This window comes from Monodon monoceros, unplaced genomic scaffold (genome assembly GCF_005190385.1).
Source record: "Monodon monoceros isolate NGI ecotype Baffin Bay Population unplaced genomic scaffold, NGI_Narwhal_1 Super_Scaffold_9, whole genome shotgun sequence".
In the NCBI taxonomy this organism is placed as follows: Eukaryota; Metazoa; Chordata; class Mammalia; order Artiodactyla; family Monodontidae; genus Monodon; species Monodon monoceros.
In genome coordinates this window covers 10,517,191-10,530,222 of record NW_021703786.1, presented here as the reverse complement: position 1 = coordinate 10,530,222, position 13,032 = coordinate 10,517,191, and the positions used below count along the sequence as shown (strand labels likewise).

General features: G+C 49.2%; 2 protein-coding genes across 6 annotated transcripts in view; one reads left to right on the top strand and one right to left on the bottom strand.

Moving 5' to 3' along the window:
• Positions 1-539: 539 nt before the first annotated feature.
• PIGW (phosphatidylinositol glycan anchor biosynthesis class W) lies at positions 540-3,948 on the bottom strand. Of its 2 annotated transcripts, none has more exons than XM_029212032.1 (2): positions 3,909-3,948; positions 540-2,437 (listed from the first exon to the last, which is right to left on the bottom strand). In XM_029212032.1, exon 2 carries the CDS (start codon positions 2,423-2,425, stop codon positions 917-919), a length of 1,509 nt encoding a protein of 502 aa, XP_029067865.1. In that variant the 5' UTR covers positions 2,426-2,437; positions 3,909-3,948; the 3' UTR covers positions 540-916. The 2 variants fall into 2 exon arrangements, with proteins under 2 accessions (XP_029067865.1, XP_029067864.1); XM_029212031.1 differs by lacking the exon at positions 3,909-3,948 and adding an exon at positions 3,433-3,527.
• A 65-nt stretch (positions 3,949-4,013) lies between these two features.
• Positions 4,014-13,032, top strand: part of MYO19 (myosin XIX) — a 33,885-nt gene continuing 24,866 nt past the window's right edge. For 2 of the 4 annotated variants that reach the window (XM_029212028.1, XM_029212026.1), the window contains exons 1-6: positions 4,014-4,230; positions 4,889-5,045; positions 6,265-6,418; positions 9,776-9,914; positions 10,248-10,396; positions 12,183-12,296. In XM_029212028.1, the coding sequence (XP_029067861.1) occupies positions 6,407-6,418; positions 9,776-9,914; positions 10,248-10,396; positions 12,183-12,296 (414 nt within the window). In that variant the 5' untranslated portion in view covers positions 4,014-4,230; positions 4,889-5,045; positions 6,265-6,406. Of the gene's footprint in view, positions 4,231-4,888; positions 5,046-6,264; positions 6,419-9,775; positions 9,915-10,126; positions 10,397-12,182; positions 12,297-13,032 lie in introns of all 4 variants that reach the window. The other 2 variants (XM_029212027.1, XM_029212030.1) reach the window with 2 other exon arrangements.

Here is a 13,032-nt window from a genome sequence, read left to right as displayed (position 1 = left end):
ACTATTGTCTCATTAATTATTAAGTATATAAACCACAACAAATAATTCCATCTATTCTATGGAGGATTTAACTGTTTTCTGACTTTATAAGTATTTGATTTTAAACATTTGCTTTCTTATACTGAGGTTTCTTAAAGACTAAAATTGAGCAGTAGTGTTGACAGTTCCACAACTGAGATTTTAATGTAAATGTTATAAAATACATACAATAAAAAATACACAATAATAGGTGATATAAGATGGAAAGTAGGGGCTTCCCTGGGGGCGCAGTGGTTAGGAATCTGCCTGCCGATGCAGGGGACACGGGTTCAAGCCCTGGTCCAGGAAGATCCCACATGCCATGGAGCAACTAAGCCCGTGCACCACAACTACTGAGCCTGCGCTCTAGAGCCCGCGTGCCACAACTACTGAGCCCGTGAGCCACACAACTACTGAAGCCTGTGCGCCTAGAGCCTGTGCTCCACAACAAGGGAAGCCACCGCAATGAGAAGCCTGCACACCACAACGAAGAGTAGCCCCCGCTCACCGCAACTAGAGAAAGCCCGTGTGCAACAATGAAGACCCAACACAGCCCAAAATAAAATAAATAAATTTATTTAAAAAAAAAAAAGATGGAAAGTAAAAATCCTCCTCCTCACCCTCCAATCTTCCAGTATCACAACTGTAAACACAACAGTTTCTTTAAAATACTGAAATTTATAAATATTCTAACAAGTCAAGAGGCTTTGTTTCTTCTGTATTGGTTTGTTTTACATGGTGTTGAGATATATTTAAAGTATTAAGCATCACTACTGTTAGAGTAGGAATGAAAATTTTATAATAAAATACACTTAACACTGAGTTGCCAAAAGCCCATTTTATATTTATTCTTCCTCATCAAAATAATATTGCTCAAAACATATACTACCTGTACTGATCACCAAAATTTTACCGTCTTATCTTGCAAGTGCAGCACATATATAACTAAGCAGTTGGTAAACATGTAGAGATTGAGTACAAATAAGGCCCACAAGGTACTGCTGTGTAATGTATCTACCAACAGGTTGACTAGGCCAGTTGTTACATTTGACAGCAGGAAAAAAATTAACTGGTTTCTGTTCATTGCTGTGATTAAACAAAGAGTGGGTTCCTTTCTTTCAGTTTCAGAGACTAGAGATTCTGAATACTTTCTATTTGCAGCAGGTGACTGGATAATTTTCCAAGAACATGGTACTGTTGCCCCTTTAATTAGAAATTTGGCAAAATTCAAAATTATATCACCCAGTAATAAACTGCTAAGAAGGATCAAGCAAGAAGCAACTATCCAAATACAAAAGGCTAAATTGGCCATTCTTCGAGATGCTACTTCTACATTTGCCTGAACTATGTAAAGAGATATGAAGAAGCCAATAGCTGTCAATAGAATACAACATGCTACTTTTATCCAGTCTTTGATATGTGATCTTTTTTTAAGTACGTATGATCCTGTTTGAACACCAGCCATGTGTATTGCCACATACCCCAAGGTAGAGATTATTCCTTCTCGGTTGGCATTTAATAAACCAACCCTTGTGCCACTGCCATCACTGCCATACAAAATTAACCTTCTCAGTGGGGTAAAATCAAGGGCTAACTGGTAGAATACAGTAATGCTGATAGCCACAATCCAGGATTTATTTAGGGGAAAAATAATCAAAAGCAGTGATGTTATCAATTTCACAACTATTAAGGTAAAGAAAAAATTCCAGTGAACTCCATACTCAGTTAAATGTTCCTGATAGCCTATGGATTTTATAATGACTAATCGTCCCACTCCTAGGAAGACTAATGGCCAAACAGAGTACAATAACTTTGTAAGATAAAGTCTGGAACCTTTTGTGTATTTTCTCCTAACCTCTGGACAAACCATTGCAGTCCCAAAAATAAAGCCTCCTACTCCAAAATCCATTGCTCCTGTCCCATAGAGCTCGGTTTTGGCAAATCTTCTGGGAAAAAGAGGGAAGTCCACAGCCAAAATGGCAACAGCAGTAAATGCACTGTTAATTACACGGAAACAGGAGATGGCTGGAATGTATTCTGATTCTATACTGATTTTCAAGAATTTTTCAAGGATTTTCCCGACAGGCATTCTGGCATAGCAAGTTCTCCTGCAGTATGTTTCATAGAGCAGCCCTGCCCCAAAGATAATTACAATGAGATACTCAAGGAGGACAAATGAAGCGAAAATGGTCAAAGTGGTCACCAGGGGAACTATTAGGAAAGCAAAGTCAATGAAGAATCGAGTTCTCCAGGTATGTGAAGAACAACATAAGTGCTGTGAGACAATGATCAGGAGCCCTCTACACAGGATACAGAGTGCAGGTAAGCACAAGCCCTCGGTGATTTCCAGCACGCTCGTTCCATTGTGGTTACTGACAAAAGCTTCCTTCATCTGCTTTTGAGACATTTTTTCTTCTTCCTGTGAAAACAAGAGCAAAGGGATGGGGCTAATCTGGCACTCCAGTAGTTAAGACTCTTTGCTTCCACTGCAAGGGGCACGGGTTTGATCCCTGGTAGGAGAACTAAGATGCATTTGTGGAAAGCAACGTTCCTGTGGAACTGGCATATATATGTACATGACTTGGTAATTTGCATAAATATGCACCTGACTTGATTTTACTCTTATTCCTGAATTTCGGAGCAGAACCTAGGACTCGCGATTCCCCTTACAAGGACTGCTGGAAGAAGCCTAACACTAATATATGAGGATAAGAATGTCATACTAATAGTATGAAATTACTGGTTAAAATGCTTTAGCTATTCTCAGTATAAGGCAGACTCACAAAGAAAGTGAATTTGAGATACATAACCTGAGAGTGGACTCACGGTAGGATAGAAATTCCTGCTACAAAGCATGTAAAGGTCATGAAGATAATATAATGAAAATTGAATATACCTCACTAATGATTTAGAGTCAAATCTGAGACGGGAGGAGAAGAGGGACAGGGAAAGAGAAGGTATTTAAGTATACTTTGGAGTTGGGGGCCCTGGTTTCTGTCCTGAGCCTCTCTGAACCTCCTGCCTCTAGTACAAAATGCGAATCCTCCAGTGATCTGCTGAGCCCCAGGGTACTCCTTACTTCATTTACAGGTTAAGGTGTAGGTAGGTAGAATGGATGCTAATCGTGGAGGAGGAGTAGGGGCCGTAAAGTACACACTAGTGTTAATTGTTTTAAAGGGATATAAAACACCTCTCTGCCACATATCCATGTCTGAAACGTGGCACCTGGGAAGAACACATTTGTTGGCCAAACAAGAACCATATTGAATAAAAGAATGCATGCATGCGTAATGGCCTATCTGGGCCCAGCAGCATTACCTCCCGAGAACAAATCGATCCAAACCTGCTGGCCTTTAAAAATAAAAGAGCCCTTTTCCCGACAGACACGCGCCCCGGCCGCGCCGGCCGTTATACCTCACGTGTTACTGGTGGTCTCTGCGCCCAGAGGTAGAGGGACCCGTAAGAGTGCCGGGGCACGGGATACCCCCGCAAGGGCGGGACACGCGCGAGCCAGCCGCTTCCGCCTCCCAAACAGCGCTTCCGGCCGACGCCGGGCGGCCTGCGCTTCTGGGCCGGCCCCGCGCGCGCGTCCCCGCCCACGAGGGTGCGCGTTTCCCACGCCCTGCAGGCTCCCCATGCGTGTCCTTCCCTGTCAAGGGCTTGCCTAGCCCAGGTGCTCTCGGGCCTTGGCCTCCAGCAGGTCGGTAAGAGGAGCTCGGGCGGGAAAGGCGCTTCCCGCACCTCACTACTGGCCCTCAGACCCCACGGCGAGGCCTCGTCAGTGGGGGGTGGGGGTGGCCAGGGCGCCTGGTCTCCCTACGGAGAGACCCACAGCCCCGTGAGGGCCCGGAGGCCCTGAAGCTCTCCCTCCCTTCTCTTCTGCATCTTACCCCAGGTTCTCAGAATATTTTGTCCCGGAGCGAGCCCCCAACTCCGGATGCCGGCGCCCCGGACGAGCCACGTGCGCCCCGCGCAGCGAGTGCGCGCCCCGCCCCAAGGGAGGAGCGTGCCGGCTCCCAGGCACTTGGCCCCAGCTGCAGCCCGCGGCTGCGACCCGGCGTTCCCTGCTTTTCCTCCTCTCCAGCTGGCTCCTGACCCCGCCTCCGCCCTCCCCTCCCCGGGCTTTTCCCGCCGCCTCACCCGGCCCGCCCTTCTGCCTTTCCAGTCTGGCCGGCGGGGGCCGCACGCTGGGCGGCTCAGGCCGTGGGACCGGTGAGTGTCACCCCCAGTCGGGTCCGAAGCCCTTTGCGTGCCCGAAGGGACAGGGGAGGCCGGTGGGCCCCCGCGGCGCTGGGGAAGAAGGGGCGCGTCTCTCCCTCCCCTTTCCAAAGCGCCGTTTTCCTTCCCGTTGCCTTTTCTTTTTGACCCTCTCGTATCCCAGGAAGAGGTAGCCCAGCTCTTTGCCTTTTTCCAGAACAAGAACCTTTCATAGTCACTCACCACCGAGCCGGCAGGGGGCGGCCCGGGGTGGGGGAAAGGTCCCGCTCCTCTCCTCTCCTTGGCTAGGGACCTGGGAGAGGGCGGCTGGCCCCGGGAGGCGTCGGGGCAGCCGCGCCCTTGGCTGGGGTCACGTCCACCTTCCCAGGAAGGACATACTGTCCCCGTGCCAGGTGCTTCCGGAGCGGCATCCCAGCCCTGGGCCCGGCAGGCACCTCGCGGGGACAAGGAGTGTCCGTTCCCGCCGGGAACCTGGGGGCGGGGCTCCCAGGACCCTTACCCTGCTCTTCTCGTCTGCCCTCCCACTGTCGTCTGAGCCGAGGAGAACCGGAGGCTGGAGGGGAGGAGGGAGGGGGAGAGCTGTTGTTCAGGTTGCCACCTGCCCTGACTAGGGGTTTTCATCTCTTCATTACCGTCTTCCTCGTGCCCACAGTGGTCACTCCCTTACCAGAAATTCTTGGCTGGTTATCGCGAAGCCGACAGGGAGCAAGAGCTGGGAGAACTGGAGAAAACCGCTCTAATCTGACTTGATTCTGGCAAGAAGTGGACCCTGCGTCATAATAACCAGCATTTGCAAAGCGGTCTCAGAGGTACTATCCCATTTGATCCTTAACTCAGCATTGTGAGGTCTGGGTATTAGTAGTCCTTTTTGCAAATGAGGGAACGGAATAAGGCTTAGAGGGGTCTTGTGAACTGCTTTTGAGGGGTTGTGGGCTTTGGATTCTAACCCTACAACCTGTTGTGCTCCCCTCTGATCCTCTCTCTTAAGATGAGCTTCTAGTTGAGGGAACTTTGTTGACCTTGAGTCTCTGGAGCCCTCTGCATGGCTGTCCCCTGGATGGGGTCCAGTCAGTGTCCAGGGTGAATGTGTCCACCACAGTCCTGATGCCCTCTTCTGCCTGAATTGTCATTTTTCCAGTTTCCATGGCAGCCCCTATCCCTGAGGTCTTTCAAAGGCTGGATGTATTCAGGGGCTCAAGAAAGTCTCCACCAAGGTCAATTCATTACTGACACCCCTCATTCTCATCCTTCCTTGCTGGGGAGGTGTGAAGCCTGGGAAATTCCAAGTCTGTGAGTCACTTACAGTTTTTCAGAGATTGGCCTAAGCCCAGCTTCACAACACCGGCTCTCTCGGACGGGTTCCCCTCCTCTGAAATCTTCGCCTTCTTAAAGTTGACACTGAACTGTTTCACTTGATTAGTGCTCCCAAATGGATTCTCCATCCTTAGTACTAACAATATTTCCCCTCTGAATGAATATTCAGAGTTGTACTTTATAGGGTGCTTTCACCTGGTTGCCCTTCACAGCCACTCCTTGTGAGGTAGACAAGATGAGGAATGAAGGTGGGTGGGGAAGGTGTGATGGCTTACCAGTGAAGGACTGAGCTGTGGCTTCCGTCCCACACAGCAACTTTCCTGGAACATCAAAAGTTGACTCCAGCCTCCCTGCCCCACTGACTACTGACTGTACTAAGATAGGACATTTCTGTGTGCTGGAGAGGATAGGGCACGAGGCATCTCTGTCTTCCGGTGTCCTCATCCTGCATGGCACGCTGACTCAGAAGATTTGCAGCCCCACCTCACACCCCGTAGTAAAACTGGCCCTGAAGGAGCCCAGGGCGCCTCTGGAGGCTCCTGTAAGTTTCCCGTGTTCCCTCATCGGCAGGGGGCGTCACAGACTCTCCCTCTCTGCCCAGGCTCACCCGGGTTCTCAGTTTGGTTCTTCCTGCTTGGTGTGAGGAGCAGGAGTGAGTCACCCTGGAGAAGCCATCACCTGTGTGTGCCCCTTGTCTTCCCTCTCATGCCACAGGCTCTAGGGTGATTTGTCTCAGAGATTCCTCAAGAACTGAGCCCTTTGCAGGACTCATGCCCCAGCCTGTGCCCCCATGACCAGGTGGATAGCACTCCTTGTGCCTGCGACCCAGAACCCTGGCTGACCACATTGAAGCAGGATGCTCCAGCAGGTAAACCCTCACCCTTCGATAACCCTGGCCCTTAGGCACCTGAGGCACCTCCGCATCTTTCATTTACCTGAATGAAGCTTCCACTGCTCTGACCTGGAAAGAAGGGAAAGACCCCTTAAAGGTCTTTCTTCTTTTCTGTCTTCAGATAGTCATTCCAGTGCTTTTCACCTGTTTCCAAGAAGCTCTTCCTGATACCTAATTTGAATCTCCCCTGTTGTGGTTTTTAGCTCTTTTCCCTGGGATGGGTAAGATGGGCTGGGTGAGGGAATCCTTAGGGCGTTTTGGTGATCTTACAAGCCTGAGCCGGTGAGGGAGTCCTGAGAGATGTCCCTCACAGCCTGAGTTATTAAGGCAAGTGGAAGGCCGTGGCCTCCAAGAGGAGGTGTTCCTTGAAGCTGAGCCTTAAAGAATAAGTAGGAATTGGGACTTCCCTGCCAGTCCAGTGGTTAAGACTCCGCCCTCCCACTGCAGGGGGCACGGGTTCAATCCCTGGTTGGGGAACTAAGGTCCTGCGTGACATGCAGTGTGGCAAAAAAAAAAAAAAAAAAGGTAGGAATTAGCCAGGTGGAGAAGGAAATAAGCAGTCCAGGCCAAGAGGTCAGCCTGTGCAAAATGTGAGAGAAGAGGACCTATGTGGAAATATACAAGAATTCTGATGAATGGATCATGGAGTCCACGGTGGGTTGCTGTAGGGCCTTGAAACCTGCCCTTACTCCAGGCCTCAGCCTCTGAAAGGCTCCTATGGCCCCCGTCCTGCCCTTCACTGTGGAGCCCTGTCTCATACCCATATCATCCTTCACATGCACCTCTTGGTCTAAAGACAGTGCCGGTAGATATTTGCTGAATTTTTATTTACTGAGTGTTGCCACTGGCCGGAGGCAGATGATTCCTGCCCTTTAGGAGATCACGGTCTAGTGGAGTCCTAGGCAGGTATGGCAGGAGAGCCGAGAGAGGCCAGCCAGCCTCAAGGGAGTCATGGTAGACTCTGCTACTTGACCTTCTCCCAGCCTTTTGGCTGATGACACAGGCTTGAAGGCTGGAGAGAAGCATGCAGGACAGTCATCTGCTCTGGGCTTTTTTTAATTGTCCATTTTTGACTTATTTAAAAAGCAGTAACATTTATCGTAACTGGACGAGCAGCTGCTCTGTGTTGAGCCCTTGCTATATAGTAGGCACTGTACTAAGCATTTTACACGTATAGTTTTGTTTAGTCCTTGAGAAAGAGACCGTGTCATATATATAGTGCTATTATATCCCCATTTTGGAGATAAGGCTCAGAGCAGTTAAGTGACTTATTCAAGGTCAAGTTCATTATAAGCAATGTGGGAAATATAGGTAAGCAAAAAGAACATTAAAGTTACCCATAATTGTACTGCCCAGAGATAACCGACATTTCAGAGAATATCCTAGATTTTTTTCCCTAAATATGTATTTTTAAAATATCTAAAGGTATCATTCTCTTTGTAACCTGCTTTATTCCATTGTAAGGTTGTACTATAATTTAAGCTACTGTTTGGACATTTGGGTTATTTTCAATTGTTTTGCAGTTGTAAATGTTTCTATATATACTGAACATTTTTATGACCTTTGCATAGGATCATGTTCTAGAAGAAGAATTGCAGGCTTAAGGGACATACGTAGTTTTAAGGCCTTTAATATATTATTGCCTAATTAGAAGGACTGCTTTTAACAAAATTATAATAGCTAACTTTTGGTGGAAGAGATCAGATGCCTTTTCTAAATACTTTATGTGCTTGTTAGCATCTATGAGGTAGATGCTACCACCATTCCCACTTTACAGAGGAGGAAAATTGAGGCACAAAGAGATTAAGAAACTTACACAAGATTATACAGCTAGGAAGTGGTAGAATCAGGATTCAAACCCAGGCAATCTAGCTTTCAAGTCCAAGTCAAGGACCATGATACTCAGCTGCCTCTCTGGAAGGATAAGAGCTGTTCATAAATTATGGATGGGGGACTTCCCTGGTGGTTAAGAATCCGCCTGCCAGTGCAGGGGCATGGGTTCGATCCCTGGTCCAGGAAGATCCCACATGCCGTGGAGCAACTAAGCCCGTGCGCCACAACTACTGAGCCCGCGTGCTGCAACTACCGAAACCCACGCGCCTAGAGCCCGTGCTCCGCAACAAGAGAAGCCACCGCAGTGAGAAGCCCGTGCACCGTAACGAAGAGTAGCCCCCACTCACCGCAACTAGAGAAAGGCCGCGCGCAGCAACAAAGGCCCAGCGCAGCCAAAAAAAAAAAAAAATTATGGATGGCTTTGTGAGTGATTTTCTTTTTTCCCCTAGAGCAGAGGGATTCGCATAGACCCAGTCATGCTCTGACCTTGGCAGTTATCCTGGAGGCCAAGAGTCTGCTTTGTACATTCATCATCGTGGGCCCAAGTTCAGAGAACAGGCAACATCTTTGGAAAGAAACTTATTACTGGGCCTCTCAAATGACACTTGCCTCCTTGGCTTGAGGGTTTGAACTCTAAGGTTAAGTAGTATCATTAGAAACCCACACATGTTATATCACGGACCCCTTCCTCCAGAAACAGATTTCAGCCAAGTTACTGTCTTCTTTTATTACCCACACCATCTTTCCTGCAGCCCCCAGGGAGAAAAGAGGAGCAATGGGATCACAGGAGGAAAACAGGGAGAGGAAACATGTGGGAAGTGTTGGCATCGAGGATGGGCAAGGGAGAGGGAGAAAGGGCCACTTCCCCTTGGTGCTCGTTCTTGACCTCATCTGACTTCTGAGCCAGGCTTCTTCTCAAGTAGACCAGGGCAGCAGGAGCTAATTAATTAACCAGGCTAAATTTAAGCCCCAAGAGGTGGCTGCTGAAGGTATGGGGCTACCTCATAGCTGAGTTTTCATCTCAAGCTGAATGGTCTCTTTCAAAAAAGGGCCAAACCATGGTTCTTTTCCTTTGCAGTTTTCCTGTAGCAGCCCCCCACCTTGGGCCCCACCCCTGCCAGCCCAGTAATGCTGGTAGCTGGCCCGGCTAGAAGCTGGAACTCATGGCAGAGGAGAGGGGATAGCATTTATTGATTTACTGAGTACATGTTATGTGGCAGGCACTTGACTAAGTGCTTAGTATATGTCTTCTTATTTTTCTTCCAAATAGCCCTGTGAGTTGATTTTATTTTTCCTAATTTACAAATAAAGAAGCTGTGGCTCAGAGAGGTTAAGTAACTTACCGAGTCTCACAGGCCTAGTAAGTGGCGGAGCTGAAGTTTGAACAACCAGGCTATGATACTAGAGGCCTGTTCTCTTTCTGCTGTACAGGCCCCCACCCTTATGTAGCTGCCAGCTGGTCTGAGTCCCAGCTCTCCTGGCCCTGTTACTCCCTCCCAGGTTAATGGCCACAGTTCAGGCTCTGATGCCCATGGCGGGGAATCCCTCAGAGAAGACCTGCAGGAGTTCCTGGGCGGGGAAGCCCCGCTGCACCAGCTGGATGACCTCACCAAGGTGAATCCTGTGACACTGGAGACAGGTATGGGCCCCCCCTCTCCTTGAGTGTGTCGTCTCCAGTGGGTGGAGGTGTGATGAGGGTATTCAGCACTGCTGCCCCTGGCCAGACTAAGGCAGGCAGGACTCCTGACCTGGAGCCAGACCTCTGCCTGGCAGCTGCCCCCAGGCTCCCCAGTGCAGCCTTTGCTCCAGATGTGGGGCTCGGCTTAATTAGATCTTGTACCTTCTCTTCAGGGAGCTGCTGGGATCTAATGGCTCTTGGCTAATTGAAGAGGGAGCGCTGTTAGGCGGGTGTTTGTATGTGCAGTTATGTCTCCATTTGAGCCAGAGTTTGCTAAAGGCACCTCTGCCTCAGTCCTGAGGTGTCTGCAGGCCCGGTACATGGCAGACACGTTCTACACCAGCGCTGGCTGCACCCTGGTGGCTCTGAACCCCTTCAAGCCCATCCCTCAGCTCTATTCACCAGAGCTGATGCAAGAGTACCACGCTGCTCCTCAGCCCCAGGTAAGACTCACCGTTGCCTGTGGCCTCAGGGCTCCCCCTCCTCCCCTAGGCTACCCTGTCCTTATCCATGTATTCACCAGCCAGGTAGTCATTCAGAGTCTACTGGTGCCATGGCCCTGCCCACCAGGAGCTCACAGAAGTTTGGACATATACCAGTAGGTGCAAAGTTGGAGATAACTATTTGTTCAACTGATTTTGGAATTTAAAATAGGGACATAGGACAGGTGATTTTTATTTTCTTTGTAAGTTTATTAGTAGGAAAGAATTTATAAGGGTACATTTGTGTATTTAACAAACTACTTTTTTGGGAAAAGGATAAAATGACATGTGATAAGGATTGCCCTAGAAAATTCAGCACATGTTCATCTTCACTGACTGGAATGCCAAGTAACTTCTTTTTTATATAAATTTATTTTATTTATTTATTTATTTTTGGCTGTGTTGGGTCTTCGTTGCTGTGCGCGGGCTTTCTCTGGTTGCGGCGAGCGGGGGCTTCTCTTTGTTGCGATGCACAGGCTTCTCATTGTGGTGGCTTCTCTTGTTGCTGAGCACGGGCTCTAGGCTCGTGGGCTCAGTAGCTGTGGCTCGCGGGCTTAGTTGCTCTGCGGCATGTGGGATCTTCCCGGGCCAGGGCTTGAACCCGTGTCCCCTGCATTGGCGGGCAGATTCTTAACCACTGCACCACCAGGGAAGTCTGCCAAGTAACTTCTTGTGGAGGTGAGGATGGAGCTGGTGCAGGCAGGGAATGGACCAGTTGATGTTAAAGTGCAGGGAGAAGCAAGAGCTGACTTGCTGGCCAGAGGGAGGTATTGCAGAGAGAGGCAGGAGATGAGATAAGCCAGGACTGTTGAAGGGTCTGGTGCACCACAGCAGGCAGAGTGTCCACAGAGGTTCTTCATCAGGCGTGGGGGTGGGGCTGTGAACGGAGCCGACTGTGGGGATAATTACCTTGGAAGTTGGGGGAGTTGGGTTCAGGAAGGTGAGACAGGAGACAGAGAACAGTTGGAGGCTTTGTAACAGTCCAGGTGGGAGGTGGATGGGGTGAGGGCAGGGGGAGAGACGGACGGTTCTGACACCATCCAGAGTGATGTCCTATCAGTCATTCCGGGCCAGGTGGTGCTGCGCGGGCTGTGCGTTGTGCAGGTTGCCTGGCTCACGCGTGGTTAGTGTACGAGTGGAAGCCAGGAGAGGCCTGGCCAGAGAGCCCATATCTGACCGACTGTCTGCTTCCTCAAAGGCAAAGCCATGTCCTGGTCCCCTCTGTTTCCTCAGTGCCCAGCACATTGAGGGCAATTAATACTCGTTGATGGAAAGGAGAACAGTGACTTTGGAATTCAAATCACATGGCTGCACTTATTTGCTGTGGGGACTTGAGAAGGTTATTTAACCTGTCTGAACCTCAGATTTCTCATCTATAAAATATAGTTAGCTATCCAACTAATGTACAGAGACTTCTTAGGCAATACCTTGTAAGAAAGTTCTTGCAAATTGGAAAGTACAGTAACATAAAATAATAAATAGCAGAATAAGACTGTTGAGGTAAGATAAGATGGGAGGATAAAGTGTTAATGTCATAGACTGGTCAAGGCCAGCACTGCTTCCAAACTGAGAGAAGATGAATGGGTAAAGCCCACAGTTGGGCTAACATTGTTACTTCCAGGAAATTTTTCTAGACAAAGCCTCTGCCGCTGCTGTGGGCAGGCTCCCCATCTCAGCCGTCATTGGATCAACCACTCCTTGAAGACAGGCGTTTGCTCACATGACCTTTCACCCCTTGATGTTTCAGAAACTGAAGCCCCACATCTTCACTGTGGGTGAACAGACCTACAGGAATGTCAAGAGCCTGATTGAGCCAGTCAACCAGTCTATTGTCGTCAGTGGAGAGAGTGGTGCCGGGAAGGTAAGAGGGCCTCTTTCCCACCCTGTCAACTTTGTGACTGGCTGGATGGGCAGGGAGGCAGAGGAGGTCACTCCTCTTGGATTCAGTGTGCAGCAGTGGGCGGGAGCTGGGCAGGAAGTCAAGAGGCAGGGTTCTAGTCCAGGCTCTTCCACCGGCTCTACTGTAACCCTGGGTGAGATTCTTTTTTCTCTGAGCCTTCATTTTCTCATTGAAGGACTCTCTCAGCTCTGACACCATTGGACACAAAAGTCAGCTGTTGGGGGTTCCAGCATAGTGCTTAAGAGCACATCAGAAAGATATTTAGCTTTTGCAAACCTCATTTCTTTCGCGTGTAAAATGTCAACACGTAACTCATGGGACTTCTGTGAGAGTTAAATGAACTAGTGCGCATAAGGCACTTGGTGGCATGCTGGGCACGTGGCAGCACTCCTCCAAAAGTAGTTAGCATTCCAATAAGGAAGTAGCCCACCTGCATCTCTGGGTTGCCCTTGATGGCAGGGGCCGTGCATTGGGCCAGCTGTGGGGAAGGACAGAATCTCCTGATGTGGTCATGTGGTCCCTAGGTGGCAAAATCTTAATAGGTGAGACAGAATGTTGTACAAGGATGAGTGAGGAGTTGCACGGCTGCTCAGAGGAGGCTGCTAGCCCAGGCCTCGCCACCTTCTCGTCGAGCCTCACCAGCCACCCCACCCCTTCCTCAGCATTACCTTCACAAGGGATTCTTTGGACCATAAAC